Source organism: Prenolepis imparis, unplaced genomic scaffold, assembly GCF_030444845.1.
Source record: "Prenolepis imparis isolate NDT839.2.m4 unplaced genomic scaffold, iyPreImpa1.0 SCAF_8, whole genome shotgun sequence".
Classification (NCBI taxonomy): domain Eukaryota; kingdom Metazoa; phylum Arthropoda; class Insecta; order Hymenoptera; family Formicidae; genus Prenolepis; species Prenolepis imparis.
The window spans coordinates 4,687,952-4,702,085 of NW_028141166.1; the positions used below are offsets into that span (position 1 = coordinate 4,687,952).

At 36.7% G+C, this 14,134-nt stretch overlaps 2 protein-coding genes across 2 annotated transcripts in view; one reads left to right on the plus strand and one right to left on the minus strand.

Annotated features, from left to right (window-relative positions):
- The window catches only part of LOC145939687 (uncharacterized), a 49,399-nt gene extending 46,192 nt beyond the window's left edge, over window positions 1–3,207 (plus strand). The window contains exon 3 of the mRNA XM_083044180.1: window positions 1,919–3,207. Within this exon, the coding sequence (XP_082900306.1) occupies window positions 1,919–1,933 (15 nt within the window). The 3' untranslated portion in view covers window positions 1,934–3,207. The remainder of the gene's footprint in view (window positions 1–1,918) is intronic.
- The window catches only part of LOC145939729 (uncharacterized), a 471,008-nt gene that overhangs the window by 411,037 nt on the left and 45,837 nt on the right, over window positions 1–14,134 (minus strand). Inside the window, exons 5-6 of the mRNA XM_083044284.1 lie at window positions 13,748–13,944; window positions 13,622–13,662 (exon numbers count right to left, since the gene is read on the minus strand). Coding sequence (XP_082900410.1) covers window positions 13,622–13,662; window positions 13,748–13,809 — 103 coding nt within the window. The 5' untranslated portion in view covers window positions 13,810–13,944. The remainder of the gene's footprint in view (window positions 1–13,621; window positions 13,663–13,747; window positions 13,945–14,134) is intronic.

The following is a 14,134-nucleotide window of genomic DNA, read 5'->3' on the forward strand; positions in this document are numbered from 1 at the left end:
TAAGCAGAATATGGTTTTTATTCTTCGATTGTGTGCGTAAGGTGTGAGGAAATAAATGGAATGGCTGGTACTTATTTCGTGCAGTATTGCAGGACGATTCGAGCTGCATATGCGTCTGCTTTGGCATTTATGGGGGCATTTATATTGGCTGGCGATTATATAGCGGCGTATAGCAGCAGGAGTAGTTAAGGGTGCGATACTATCGGCGGAGGCGCCTCCAATCATTTCCCAATTAGCAGCTGATTGCGTACAGTCCCTGGTAGAACTTGGAGCATAGCTATAGCTCCGGTTAACTGAGAATACTCGCAAGAGGGAGCGAGAGGGAGAAGGAGAGAGGATAGGAAGAAGAGAGGAGAAAGAGAGAAAGGGCGAGATAGGGTTGAAAAGGAAGATAGGGTTGGAATAGAGGGATGGGGAGGCGATTTGCAACGTTAATATCCAACGATGCGTAACCGCTCGGGCACAATATCGGTGATCGCACAAATTGCGATCGGCAATACCGATCTTTATACACGGATTCGGTGCGAGAGATAATATAATGGTGTCATTAAAGATAGCGCCGCCATTCTATGCTCGTATTGTTATTGGAAAATCGTCCGGCGCCGCCATCCTTCGGGGTTAAGTCTCATTTTTATGGCCCGCCGCTTGATCTCCGCTTTTATAGTCGCGGATGATGGATTTTTCGCTGGAGTTTTCATTTTTTTGCGAATATATAGCTGATTCGAATGATTCGAAAGATTTTTGATGAAGGAAGAGAAATGTTATTAATCTGTTATTAGTTTGGATATAATTTAATTAATAGCGCGTTAAAAATAAAAATAAATAATATACTGTAATAGGCAGAGCAAAATAATTTTTATAGCCGTACTTTACGTCAATTTTTTTCATCGTGAATCACGAATATATTCATATTTCATAGTCACGTTCTAGCACACTTCATACAGTCATCGAAAATTGTTTTCATTTTCTAGCAAATTCAATTAAACAAACCCAAATTCCTCCACATGGAGACAAACTATCTATGCTAAAAAAATAGATGTCGAGCGATCTCTGCAAATATTCACTGCAGTTTCACGATTTGATTAATCTTGAATCTCTTGTTAACAGCGATCTCGTCGATTTAATTCCTTTCCCCCCCCCCCCCCCGTCGACAGAATCGCAAATCAAATTCTGCCAAAAATATACGTTGCTTAAAAAATAGCAGGGAATGGAGGAATAGAAAAACTCGATTAACTCACTCACTATATCACCGGGGATAGGAAACGTACCATTTATATAACAATTTCGAGCCATCGACATGTCATTAAACTGTCTAGACTTTTCAAAAATATCCTTGCTTATACTTTCTGTGATAAGTTATTTATACTCTCTCTGAAAGATTATATCTATTGATCTCTCTCCTTTCTATCGACTCTAACGTATATGTGTGTATGTGTGTAAAGATAATAGAGACTCTCTGCAATAGCGCGTGTTTCGGACACAATAAACCCTAATAGTTGCTTCGCACGCATATGGAAGTTTACGTTCGTTCATCCTACGTTCATCCTATTGGAAGGGAAAAACAACCCTAATAGTCGCGTCGCGACCAACTAACGTCGGCACTTTGTGCGTTTACACTCGATTGGTGGACGCGGCTTCGTGCCGTTAGTCACATATCAGGAAGAGAAATAGACTAATGGCCCCGAGGGGTTAAAATGCCGAAAGTGGTACAGCAGTACCATCCGAAAGGCGCTAACGACGACGACCCTCTCTCGTTAACGTCCATTGTGCTTTTAGGCGGATTAGCCGTCCATTTGTTTCGTCGCCCTCCTTTTCCGTTCCGTTTAATCCTATACGTACAATAGCCGAGTATATATTCTTTCGTCGCTTCCGATTAAATGCGTTTTCACGTTATTTCTTTTTTTTTCGCGTGTTGCAGAGCTTGGCGACCTAGCTATCGCGGCTCGTGATTCCTCGGGGACCGATAGCGACGACGACGATGAAGAAGACAAAGTCCACCATGTGCCAACGCGAATGCAGCTGGCGGAACAACCCGGATCCCGGAGCGAATTATTCAGACAACTTGGAGAACACCGTTTCAAGACGGCGGCACATCACGCTCAAACGCTTCCGGTCGTCGCCCGATGGTGTCGTGCTAAGAGACAACAGTGTACTGACGATACTGATACGAGCGTGTGCCTGATGCGATCGCGTTCGACTTGACAAGCTGCGCCCTGTCAAGGGTATAGTGATACGGCACTGAATTTTTTTACAGGTAATCTCAGACGAGGGATAAGTGGTTGTGTGACGTTTAATTCGGAATGTTGCGATGAGTGATTTGCAATTTGTATTTTGGATCGAGAGAATACGAGGCTTGACATGTATCGGGCGTTTTCAGAGATTTGAGATTAGATTAGAAAATATGTAATGCGCTCAATACACAAGAAACAAATCCGAGGTATATATCGAAAAATTTGATTTTTAATTTCTTATATTATATATATTTATTATTCATGTAACGATTTATAGATATATGTTATCCATCGACATGCTTAATATTTTAGATGTAATTTCAGAAGCTTTCAAATACATTTCACCTTTTATTATATCGCTTTTTAGTACCAAGCAACTTTACAATATATAACCAAATTACTTTTTTTATCAAAATTTTTCTATACATAATTTATTTTCTCAGATGTATGATACATATCGTACGTTGCATATTTATTATGGAAATTAATTTTTCCTCTCGCTTATATTTTATTTAAAAAATTTCTTGCGAATATACGAAAAATGAAAGGTATACTATTACGCGGTGGAGAACAAAATATTTTTGAAAATCGAATTAAATTAATATGCCGCGGCGAAACATAAAATTAAGAAAAACTACAGGCAAAAAGCAAACGAGAATAAAAATAAAACTTTACAAATCCCCGTCGGTCAAGCACGCGTGATACGAACGCATTACGAACGAAGATACTCTTCCGTATTTATATTTGTCTCTCCTGACATTTTGTTTCCACGATCTCATTAAATTACACAAATTATCGCAATTTCCCTAAGAATCTTTGCCGTGTAATAGCGAATATCCAAGCAATCTCGGGAAATATAGTGAGAATAATAATATAATATCAACGAAAACAAAATAAATGAGCGCAGAGATGTTCATTGCCTCTCTCATTTTATCCGCACGCATCAATTTATATAAATTATGCATTTCTGGTCTCTCTCTTAAATAAATTCTAATTAAAAACATATTTTATATATTTCCATTTTTCTTATATATTTTATATAATTTTTTATATAAATTTATATACATAAATTTTATATATTTTTATATATATTTCTTTTTATAACATTTTTTATACATTTTTAAATATATTTCTTACTTTTAATAAAAAATTGATATTTTTATTTGTGATACTTTGACTTTACAAAAAATGCAATATATATGTTTCTTTTTGCTGCGCATAATGATTTAAATATAAGAAAAAATTGGCGATAATTCATAATCATGTCTGATTGCTTACGAATATTTCACAAATCAAATGTCGCTTTCGAATTCTTGGATTCTGAAGAAGAATCAACGCAGTCGTGTATAATAAATTTATTGAACGTTGTATAGATCTGACAGAAGTGCGAATATACGGAAGAAAAAGAGAGAGAGAGGGTCGGAAGAAAGCCGTCCAACAAAGTAGGAAAAAAAAAGTCGATTTTCCGTCGACTTGGACACGCGTCATCGCGTGTCTCGAACAAATTAGCGATCCCTGACTCCGCGCTATGGCTGATTTATTCGTCGCGGTATGCATCGTTCAACGAATTATCTCCGTCCTCGTCGGGCACGTTCAAGCCAAGAAGAATTGAATATGTGCAAAAATCCGGGAACGGCGCGTAAAAGTTTCATAGACGGAAGGGCTTTAATCAATTCCTCCCATAGCGTTAATAGAAAGCAACTTTGGTGTAAAATAACTTCCATCCGCGCTAATTTAAATTAATAGGAGCCTCGAGTGCGCTGTAAACTATTGAAATACAGTATTGCATTTATTGATTTTGAGGTGATTGAAAGAGAGGATAAATACTACTTCTATTTACTAATTGTATCTAGTATCAAAGTGTAACGTTAGTTTCGCCAAACGTCAATTTAATTTATTTTTCGGTTCATTAATTATTCCTTTCATTTCACGAAACGCTAATTACACTTGTTTACAAAAGAATTTTGTTTTCATCATTTGGATACAGAAGTGTTTCTTATAGACTTTTGGATGCTGAAAACGATGCCGATTCTTCAGTAAATTTCCGTCAAATTGAGGTTTAATATGCAAAAAATGGCTCTTTTTTTATATTTAAATTTTTTTGTAAAAAAGATCAATGTTATTTTGAAATCTTATTTTTTAGTTATGTTAAAAAGGATTTAAATACAGAGTTTTATTGAAATAGCAAATATTCCACCTATGATGAAATCATATAATTATATTCATAATTTGTAAGTTAGAGATATCGATACACATGCACAGTGTAACTTATCGTGACAGATTCCACTAAATGTATATTTATATATAAAGTGTTTCATTTTAATTGCTTATCTTGAATTTTTCGAAACAAATGCATTTTCGAAAAAATGTTCCAGACAAAAGTTGTATGATTTAAAGGGGGACAAATAATGGTAAAATCAATTTTGGAAAAAATAATTTTTTTCCAAAAAGCCGAGTATCTCCATAGAGAAGTAGTTTCCAGATTTAATCTTTCATAACATGGCTAAAAAGTAAGATATTGAAATTTAAAAAATGCATTTTATAGGGATGAACAATACATTCACGATATCTGATCAGGTTTTCCAGATAACGTAACCTTTTTTACAAAAAACCTCAAATATCACAAAAAAAAATTTTTTACACATTAAACCTCAATTATTTTGAAAATCTGACGTGCTAATGAAATTTGGTTTGCGGCATCGTTTTCAGCATCCAAAAATCTATAAGAAACATTTTGTGTCTCGTTTAAAATAATTTTTGGCTGTAAACTAGTGTTATCATTCTTACTTATCAGACATGTGCATATGCGCCATATTTATTTTATTTTCGAACTACAGCCGAGGCATAATGTGGACGAAGGGTAACGAGACTAACGCGCTAACGATGCCAACGTTAATTACCACCCCGAATAGACCGCCTAATCGTCGAGCGAGTGGACGCACTAATTACGCGCCCTCCTGATAATAATCGAGCGAATCCCAATTTAGAATCGGCGGAGAAATCGGAGGAGCCAGAAATTGAATCTCTCGTTTATCATTCGTTGGATATTCGCAATATACATAGTTTCGAACATTTTGTACAAAATCACACGGTTTTCGTATAGATCTCCTCGATTCGTCAATACACAGCCATTAAATTAAAGGCGAGGGATTTATCGTTCTCTGTTAATAATATTGTCAATAACGCGCAGCAACTGTGACGTATTTTTAAGTTATAATCCCATTGTTATTGATTTATCTCATTATTTATTTAATCTCTGTCTGTGTTTTTAAAATCTCAAATATATATCGACAGCGATTAATGGAATGAAATTCGCAGGTCGAGGAATAATATGGATTTAATCTTGCACAGGATTAAATGTGCACGAATGTTCAGTTTATTGACTATTTGGATAATATAGAATTTGTGTAATGCATGATATATACAAGCTATTTCATTTTACCGCGTTATGTGATGAGTACGGCTGAAAACTGGGGTTGCATCTCATTTTATATACACCAGGGAAAACGTTGCATCACATACACTTACACGCACACATATACCCAACACATACACACCAAAAGTTTCTGTTACAAAGCTTTTGTATAAAATATAGCAAAGTGAGCGACAAATGTGAAAGTGCACTAGTAATTAATCTAAATAAACCATTTATCAAGAATTTTGAAATAGCATTTTATATAGCGCTTATGTCGATAAACGACATAAACAAATATCATTGGCCTAAATAAGGAGCGAGATGCAACGCTTTTTATGTGTGTATACTTGTGATAGATGTAATTGCGTTCGCAATTAATTTTTTTTTACTGGTACGGTTAAAAGAATTTGTACAAGAAAACGCAAATTATACATTATATATATATATATATATATATATATATATATACGTATAGAGAGTGTAACTGAAAAAGGAGAGATCATCATTTTTGCATGTTCCCAATTTCTACCACCATCTTTGTAATTAAGTCTTACATTAAAATTCTATTAAAGTAAACTCTACCCGAAATGAACTGAAAAATGTAGTTTTGTTAATATTTTAACTCCACAAAGTTTAATTTGCGAGAAGAATCTTTTTCAATCATTTTTACATTTAAAATTATTGGTACCTCGACATTTTCACTGAGGAAAAATTTCTAAATTGGCCAGAGAATTTGATGGTGTGCTCCATATATATTTTTTCAGTTACACCCTGTTTATATAAAATATATATACAGGAGATTCTAAATAAGTATGACAAATTTTAAGAGATTATTTTTTGTCGAAAATTAAAAGGGATCTTTCATATAAACATACCTATATTCCTATATCCCTCTCTGAGGAATTTTACTTGAATTACACTCTCTTAAAGAGGGAGGTAAAAATTAGGTTTTAATTTTTTTTCCTAAATTTTGTTTTTTCCGTTTTGGAAAATAAATGTTTATCATTTCGTTTTGCTTGCTTTTTTTATTCTAAAATTCAACTTCTCGTAACTCGAAATTTATGCTATTTAGCAACGTGCTTTGCATGATAATGTATTTTAATTTTTTTTCTTGCAAACTATTGATGTGACGAGAAAAATAAAAGAAATAAAAAAGTTTCTAAAGAAAACAAGCTTTCTAATGCTTATTTTTAGATGATCACATTTCGCCCCGTTAAAAAATTCTAATAAAACATTGAATAGGGGTTGCTAGTTTCATTCCCTTATAACGATACGGGAAGATTTAAAAAATATTAATAAATATTTTTTTACTAGTGGAAAATAATATCCACCAAATTTCATTGTTTTAACTCGTCTAAAGAGGAAGACACCTGATTTTCATCTCTCTTTTGAAGAAGTGTAACTCTTCAGGGAGGGATATAGAAGTATATGTTTATATGAAAGACCCCCCTTAATTTTTGACATCATCTCTTAAAATTTTTCGCATTTATTTAGAATCACCCTGCATATATGTATATACAATATCACATCGCGAATTTTTCATCAGAATGTACAAACGCTTTCCTCTTCAGCCGACAAGCGATCGAATTCTCAAATAAGGTGTGCGCGCACGTGAAAGACGTCCGTATAGATTCGCGCGTTCGATAAGCGCTCGAAGACACAAAAGATACGAGCGGCTAGAAAGAAACACGGTGTTGCAGATCTAGATTTGCGATAGATAAACGAGACACTTAATTCTTAAAATAGAAGATTTCTTATATAGGCGGCACGCGAGGGAGAGATGCGCGCCGGAGTCTAATCGCTTAAAGCACACACCGATACTAATTTAAATACATCCACAAGCGTGAACGCAGCATATGTGATTTTGTAAATACGTGCGAGTGCAACGGGGAGGGGAAAAGGGATAACGTCGATCCGAGAGAAACGCGGGACGACGTCTTCGCTCTATTCTTTCCCATTTTCATCGTGAAAACGAATCAACGAAGAGGAGCCGCGCGAAGATTGTACTGTCGATCTCTTCCAAAATGGAGGATCATGATCGCGTGAGCTCGCGAGCTTCTTCTCACGTGTGTATGTATGTACGTATGTATGTATGTGTGCGATAAACTCGTCGAGGGTGAATACTGTGGATGAGGAAGCGTAATGTCCAGGAAGAACCGAGCTCCCGCGATCGCGAGGTAGTACCTTTCCGGGCTTGTCCAGGCGTGCGTGATGACGTATGTAAGTGATGAAGAGGTAAGAGGAGATGAGCGCGTGTAACACAGGGTAGACAATAGGGACCATCGAGGGAGAGACTGCTACCAGGAGCGAGCGAGCGATGGAGCGGGGCGGGGGTGGTTCGTTTCATGAATATTTCAACATCCGTCGACGACGGTAAATACCGAGAGCGTCGTGAAATTATGTTCCGTGAGTCGGTCGACCCAAATATCGCGTTCTTCCTCGCGACAAGAGGTTTCCCGGGAAGAATATTATAGCGTAAAAGACACGTTTTGGTGAACGAGAAGAGGACAAACGTTGTCCTTGGACTCTTGCACACCATCAGGTATATTGGTTTGCGCTAATGAAGGATTGTATTCTTCGTTGAGAGCTTTTACTTGCGTAAGTAGTACAGAGAGACAGAGAGAGAGAGATTATTTCTCGGAAATCGTTCCTTTTTCCGAAGACATACGATCCGGAATGATATCTATTGCGGAGATTACGACGCATATTACATTTCGAAGTATAATGGAAAAGCGTATTCCCGAAGAGCCTCGGCTGCATGCGCGGCGTATTACATTTGGAAGTATGAAATTGTTTCACGGCGCCGAATCTTTGAATTTTCTCTCAAAGCTCCCCGTCCTCCGGAGGAACGCAATCTCTATTCAGCGGGCGGGCGCCGTGTATACAAGAGACGGGCCCCGAACTTTATTACGGTAGAGCGAGGCGCGTGGGTTCTCTCTCGATCGACCGTGAACGAGAATTCATTCGGCACCGGGAGAGATCGGGCTTATAGTAAACCTCTTTTGCCGTCAGAGGGGGAGAACGGGTCAATAATAACGACGAGACTTCGACTCGGTGGTTGAATCGCGCGTCGTCGAGAGAAGAAGAGCGCGTGGGAAGGGGAGGAGAAGCGAGGGAGAGAGAACATGCCACCTGTTACACCCTCGCTTCCTCGGACTCTTCCCTCCCCGCCTGGATAGGCGGCGTGAACGAACGTGAAGTCGAAAGTTCGGGGGTTCCTTTCGACGCTCCTCTTCAGGGGAAACCGGCTGTCGGGGAGTGTTTTTCGAACGACCGAAAGTTTTCGCGTTTTAGGGGAGAATTCCTTCTCTCTCTTTCTCTCTCTCTCTCTCTCTCCCTATTTGCGACGGCTAATTCAATCGTCTTCATCCGGCCATTACTGCGATTGCCCTGCGATTTATATCATTTGCGATTCTACGTGATAAAAATTAATTGGCGCGATTCCCTAAATTTGCGATCTTATATCTATCTCATCGTTGGAATTTTGTTCGTCTCTCGACTAGATTTTAGAGTTGAAGTCTGAAATAAGTTTGAATTGTCGAGGTTTCGAATTAGTCTGCCATTACTTTGCTCGCTCCTGCAGCACATCGACGATTGTGACGCACCAATTATCTATTTCGTGGGAATTTTTCTTCTCCGAGATACACTCGTCCACGATAAATAAAGTGGCTCGACTTGTCTCGGCGAGGCGAATCATGAAATCGTGCGAGATGGTCAAACACAATAAGCTTGGAACTATGTACTTAATATATGATAAGCCACGTTCGAATAAAAATGTCATATAACATGGTATCTACTTTATTTTCTCGTCCGTAAATATAAGCGGTAAACGTAAAACCTATAATAGGATTAAAGTGGCAAGAGAAATTATCGATATCCAAATCTTTGACATTGCAGCAAAATAAAGTTACGTTTTAATCTTTCACTCGATTTAGTCTCAACTATTTAGCAACTCGTTACATCTTATCAGCGCAGTTTCGCGCGTTTGCGAAATTATTCATGAAAGGCGTTAAAAATTCTTAAAATATTAAAATATTACAGATAAAAACAGAATCAGATTTTCTGGAAAAAAAATTCTCTAAAGGATGAAAAATGCGAAGAAAAAAGACCTCGCACTAATCTTATGTGAAATGGATTTTTGTTAAATTAGCTAGTTCTTTTAATATGTTGTAGCTTATGATTTGCTGAACAAAAGATGTAATAGCCTCAAAGCTAAATAATGAATAGTTATTGAGCCTACAGCCAGTCAAATAACTCGCAGAACCTGAGTTTTGATTGGTTATAAATCAGTAAGTGTTAAATTACAACTTATGAGAAAATCAGCTGATTTTATCGATTAAATCAGCTGGTTTTTTATATGTTGTAGCTTATGACCTGTTGAATAAAAGATGTAATAGCCTCAAAGCTAAATAATGGACAGTTATTGAGCTACACCCAGTCGAACAACTCGCAAAACCCGAGTTTGATTGGCTGTTAATTAGTAACTGTCTATTATTTAGCCTTGAGTTCATTACATTTCTTGTCTAGCAGATCCTAAGCTACATATGAGAAAATCAGCTGATTTTACCGTGATTCAATTTCATCTAGAATTTCATGTAGGTTCAAAAACCCCGCACTAATCCTATATAATTGAATCTTGATAAAATCAGCTGGCTTTCTTTCATATGTTGTAGCTCAAGGCTAAATAATGGACAATTACTGATTTACAGCTAGTCAAACACGAGAAACTCGGGTTCTACGAGTTGTTTGGCTGTAGCTCAGTAATTTATATAGCTTTGAACCTATTACATTTCTTGTTCAGCAGATCATAAGCTATAATAACAAATGAACAAAACCGAAATCCATAATTTCACATAAGATCAGTGCTGGGTACTTTGACCTGCGCTATATCCCTATTTTTTCCAAGCCGCGCGCTACTTTCTATAAAAGTGTCGAACGCCATCCCCGACTGATATGCGATCAATGCAGCTCTCTCACGCCCGGCTAGGCGATAAAAGCGGTCACGAAAATACAAACGCGTCGGTTTCGCCTTTTAAGCGCGCATCGTACTTTCGAATGTATCGCGGGGCTTTTATTGCGTATCGATGCGTTTTTCATGCTCGATCGGCGCGAGGGGAAAACTACTCAGTATATCCAACCACCACCACCCCCTACCTTCATTCGACCGCATTCTTGCTGCGCCGTATAAACGCGTAACCGCGTTACTCGCTAAACTCTACCGCGATCGATCAAGCCGGCCGAAATATGTCGAACGCAACTGCGTTTTTTTTTTTTTTTTACATCGCAGCTTTCAGCGCGTAACATCCTCTCGTAGTCGCGGAAAACAACGGTGTGTCGAATGACGGGACACCGTGCATTACCTGTGGTCTCTCTCTCTCTTCACGGCTATCCCGTGAATGGGCAGAAAAATTTGTCGATACCTATGTGTTTGACAGAAATACGACGGCGTTTGCTTTCGGCGGTGCTTTGTCCTGGTAAACACGATATACTCTCCGCTATCGATTGCGTCGATAACAATGCGTCGCTGAGGCGCATCGGAGCCAAAGCGATTATTTAATAATCGTGAGCGTATCCAGTCCGGGGTCGATAAAATCTGGCCGCAGAGAGAGAGAGAAAGAGAGCTCTATCGAAAATTTTATCCTGCATTAAAATACGAATTAAATGTTGACGCGCGTTTTTGGAGCTTTGCCACTCGTCATGCGTTACATTCATCTGTATGATAATCTGTATTTTTAAATGATAACGGAAATGATTGCCGTAATTATCGACAAATTTATTAATTTGATATCATTGATACACGGAGAATCAATGACAAGCATTGCAGAAATTGATAATCGTATTAATACATATGTTAACTTGACAAGCAATCAAATAAAATAATTAGCTGGTTTATATACTTATATTTATCTACATCTTCCTTAAAAAGTTTGATATTTGCCGTATATAATAATTTAATCATTTATATCTCCCGAGATTTTCTCGGATTTATAACAATGTTACTTCTTTTCATTCAATAATAGAAAATCGATTTTATCTTGTGTATATTATTATGACGTACCTTAGTTGAAATTCAGTACCAGTGACGTTATCTTTTTCAATTCAAAACATAAGCTGCAGCCGCAACACCGTGATGACGTAAGTATATATGTATATGTATATAAAATTTTATTTCGTATAAAAAACATTCTCTCGATATGCTGGGCGATATGATTTCAGTCTCTCTAGTTTCCAGCTACTTCATAAACCTTTGTAACTATGTTACCCTCTGTATAGTTTCCCTTATCGATCAAACGTGGGAAATATGTTACTACATCGAGAGAGAGAGAGCCAACGTACTCCCAGCGGAATGTATATATGCACCTGACTTTCATTGTGCACCGGTTATATTTCCGTAATCAATCGGGGGAATTTTTTCTTTGATGTTTCATGCATCCATTTAAACTTTGCAAACTGCACCGTAAATAGTAATCTGTATGTAAAATCTTGTAAAATAGTTTTACAACTACTAAGCATTCCTAAATCTAAATTGCACTCTTTATTATGCCGATTGATCATAAGAGTAATTATGAGAATTAAAAGATATATATCAGAATTGTGATGAAAAATGACCAAATGTCAAATAAAAAAATAATTATATTTTTCGAGCAAAATTAATTTTTTAGAAATAAATAATGTATGAAGATTTATCCTTTTTTTTACAAGAGACATCTTGCGTTCAATGCAATGTAATTTTTATTTGACACATCGCTAAAGTTATATTTATGATGCGGAAATTGACTTGTATGAGCCATCAAGATGACTAAATGTTCTCACGAAAGAGAAGAGTGTGCTTTAAAGCGGCTATAACGGCAAAATGGAATTTTGCGGAAAACCAAAAGTAGAGAAAGGTAGAAATCATGAGACCTAGGTATCGCGAGAAGTCGTAAAAAAGACCATCCAGGAATTACGGGAACATGGTTACGACGCAAACAAGTTCGCGATGGCTAATAAATCATAAAATACGCGAATGGACGTATATGATCGCGAATATATCCTTGTGTCGCGAAATGTGCACGCTCATCAAAAAAGAATTCATCGTATTTGCAGGAAAACTTATATACATACGTGCTTGTTAATAAATATATATAATGTCAGCGAATCTAACCGTACATTCCTATAAAACTCTTTCTCTTATACGTTATGCATACGCTATAAAGGAAGATAAATTAGATTACGCACAATGTTAGCAAAGTTGAGATGCCTAGAATTTAATCGAGTCTGTTTCAACTTTTAGATCATGTAAAAGATTAGTTTAGATCCTTTTTTAAAGAAGATATGTAAAGTCGATACTCGCATATATCGAAGTTTATTGTTGTCGCTTTTCCGCGATGCTCATTGGCTGTCAAGATTCGAGTTGTGCGTTATATTCGTAGCATCGAGAGGCTGTCATCACGAGAGTTAGCAGTTTGACAGTTTGTTCAAAATAAAATTAAATAAAATAATGATATTAGTTTTAAATAAAATATTATAATACTAAACTCGATTAATATTTTTGACATATATCAGCTGATTTCTGTCAAAAAATATTAATCGCGGATAAAATATTATAACATATTATTTAAAACATATTATTTTATTTAATTTTATTTTAAACAAACTGTTAAACTACTAATCCTCGCGATGACAGCCTCTCGATGCTACGAATATAACGCACAATGCGAATCGAAACAGTTAATCAGCACCGGAAAAGATGCAACAATACTTGCAAGAATCGACTTAACGTGCCTTTTTTAGAAAGGGATGTTATAATATTTTTAATTCGATTAATATTTTTGACAATTATCAGATTGATTTTTGTCAAAAAATATTAATCGCAGATAAGATATTATAACATATTTAAAATCTTTGTGTGTTACTATTTTAATATTTTCAACATATTATATATACTCCCATTACCGCTATAAAAATATTATAAAATAAACAATTTCTCACTCACCGATACGTGCAATAGCGGAGTGTAGTACACAGCACATTGATCTGAAAACAAAATATTCAAATTATGTATGTGTGTGTCGAATATCATAAACAATGCAGTTTAGAAAAAATGTTTTATTTTGCATACCGCATAGTTGCTCCGATGTCGCACGATGCCTCCCCGGGCCTCCTCCTCCTCTCTTGGTCCATGGTAGCACTCACGACACTCGCGAAAATACGAATAATTACGATTGCCCGACACTTTACACGGCACTCCCGACGCGCGGAACTTTACACGGCACTCCCGACACGACGCGTGAATCGCACTGTGTATCGCAATGCTATCTGTAACAAATAAAATACATACATATATTAGAATAATCTTATTATTTTGCATTATTATAACATACACAATATAAATATGTAAGCTAGAATTAACCATAGATATATCCACGGATCGCAACACATTCGCGCGTGTGAAAACAGATTAAGTTGGGTTATGTTGGCAAGAGATTTTGCATCGAATTTTTCGCGA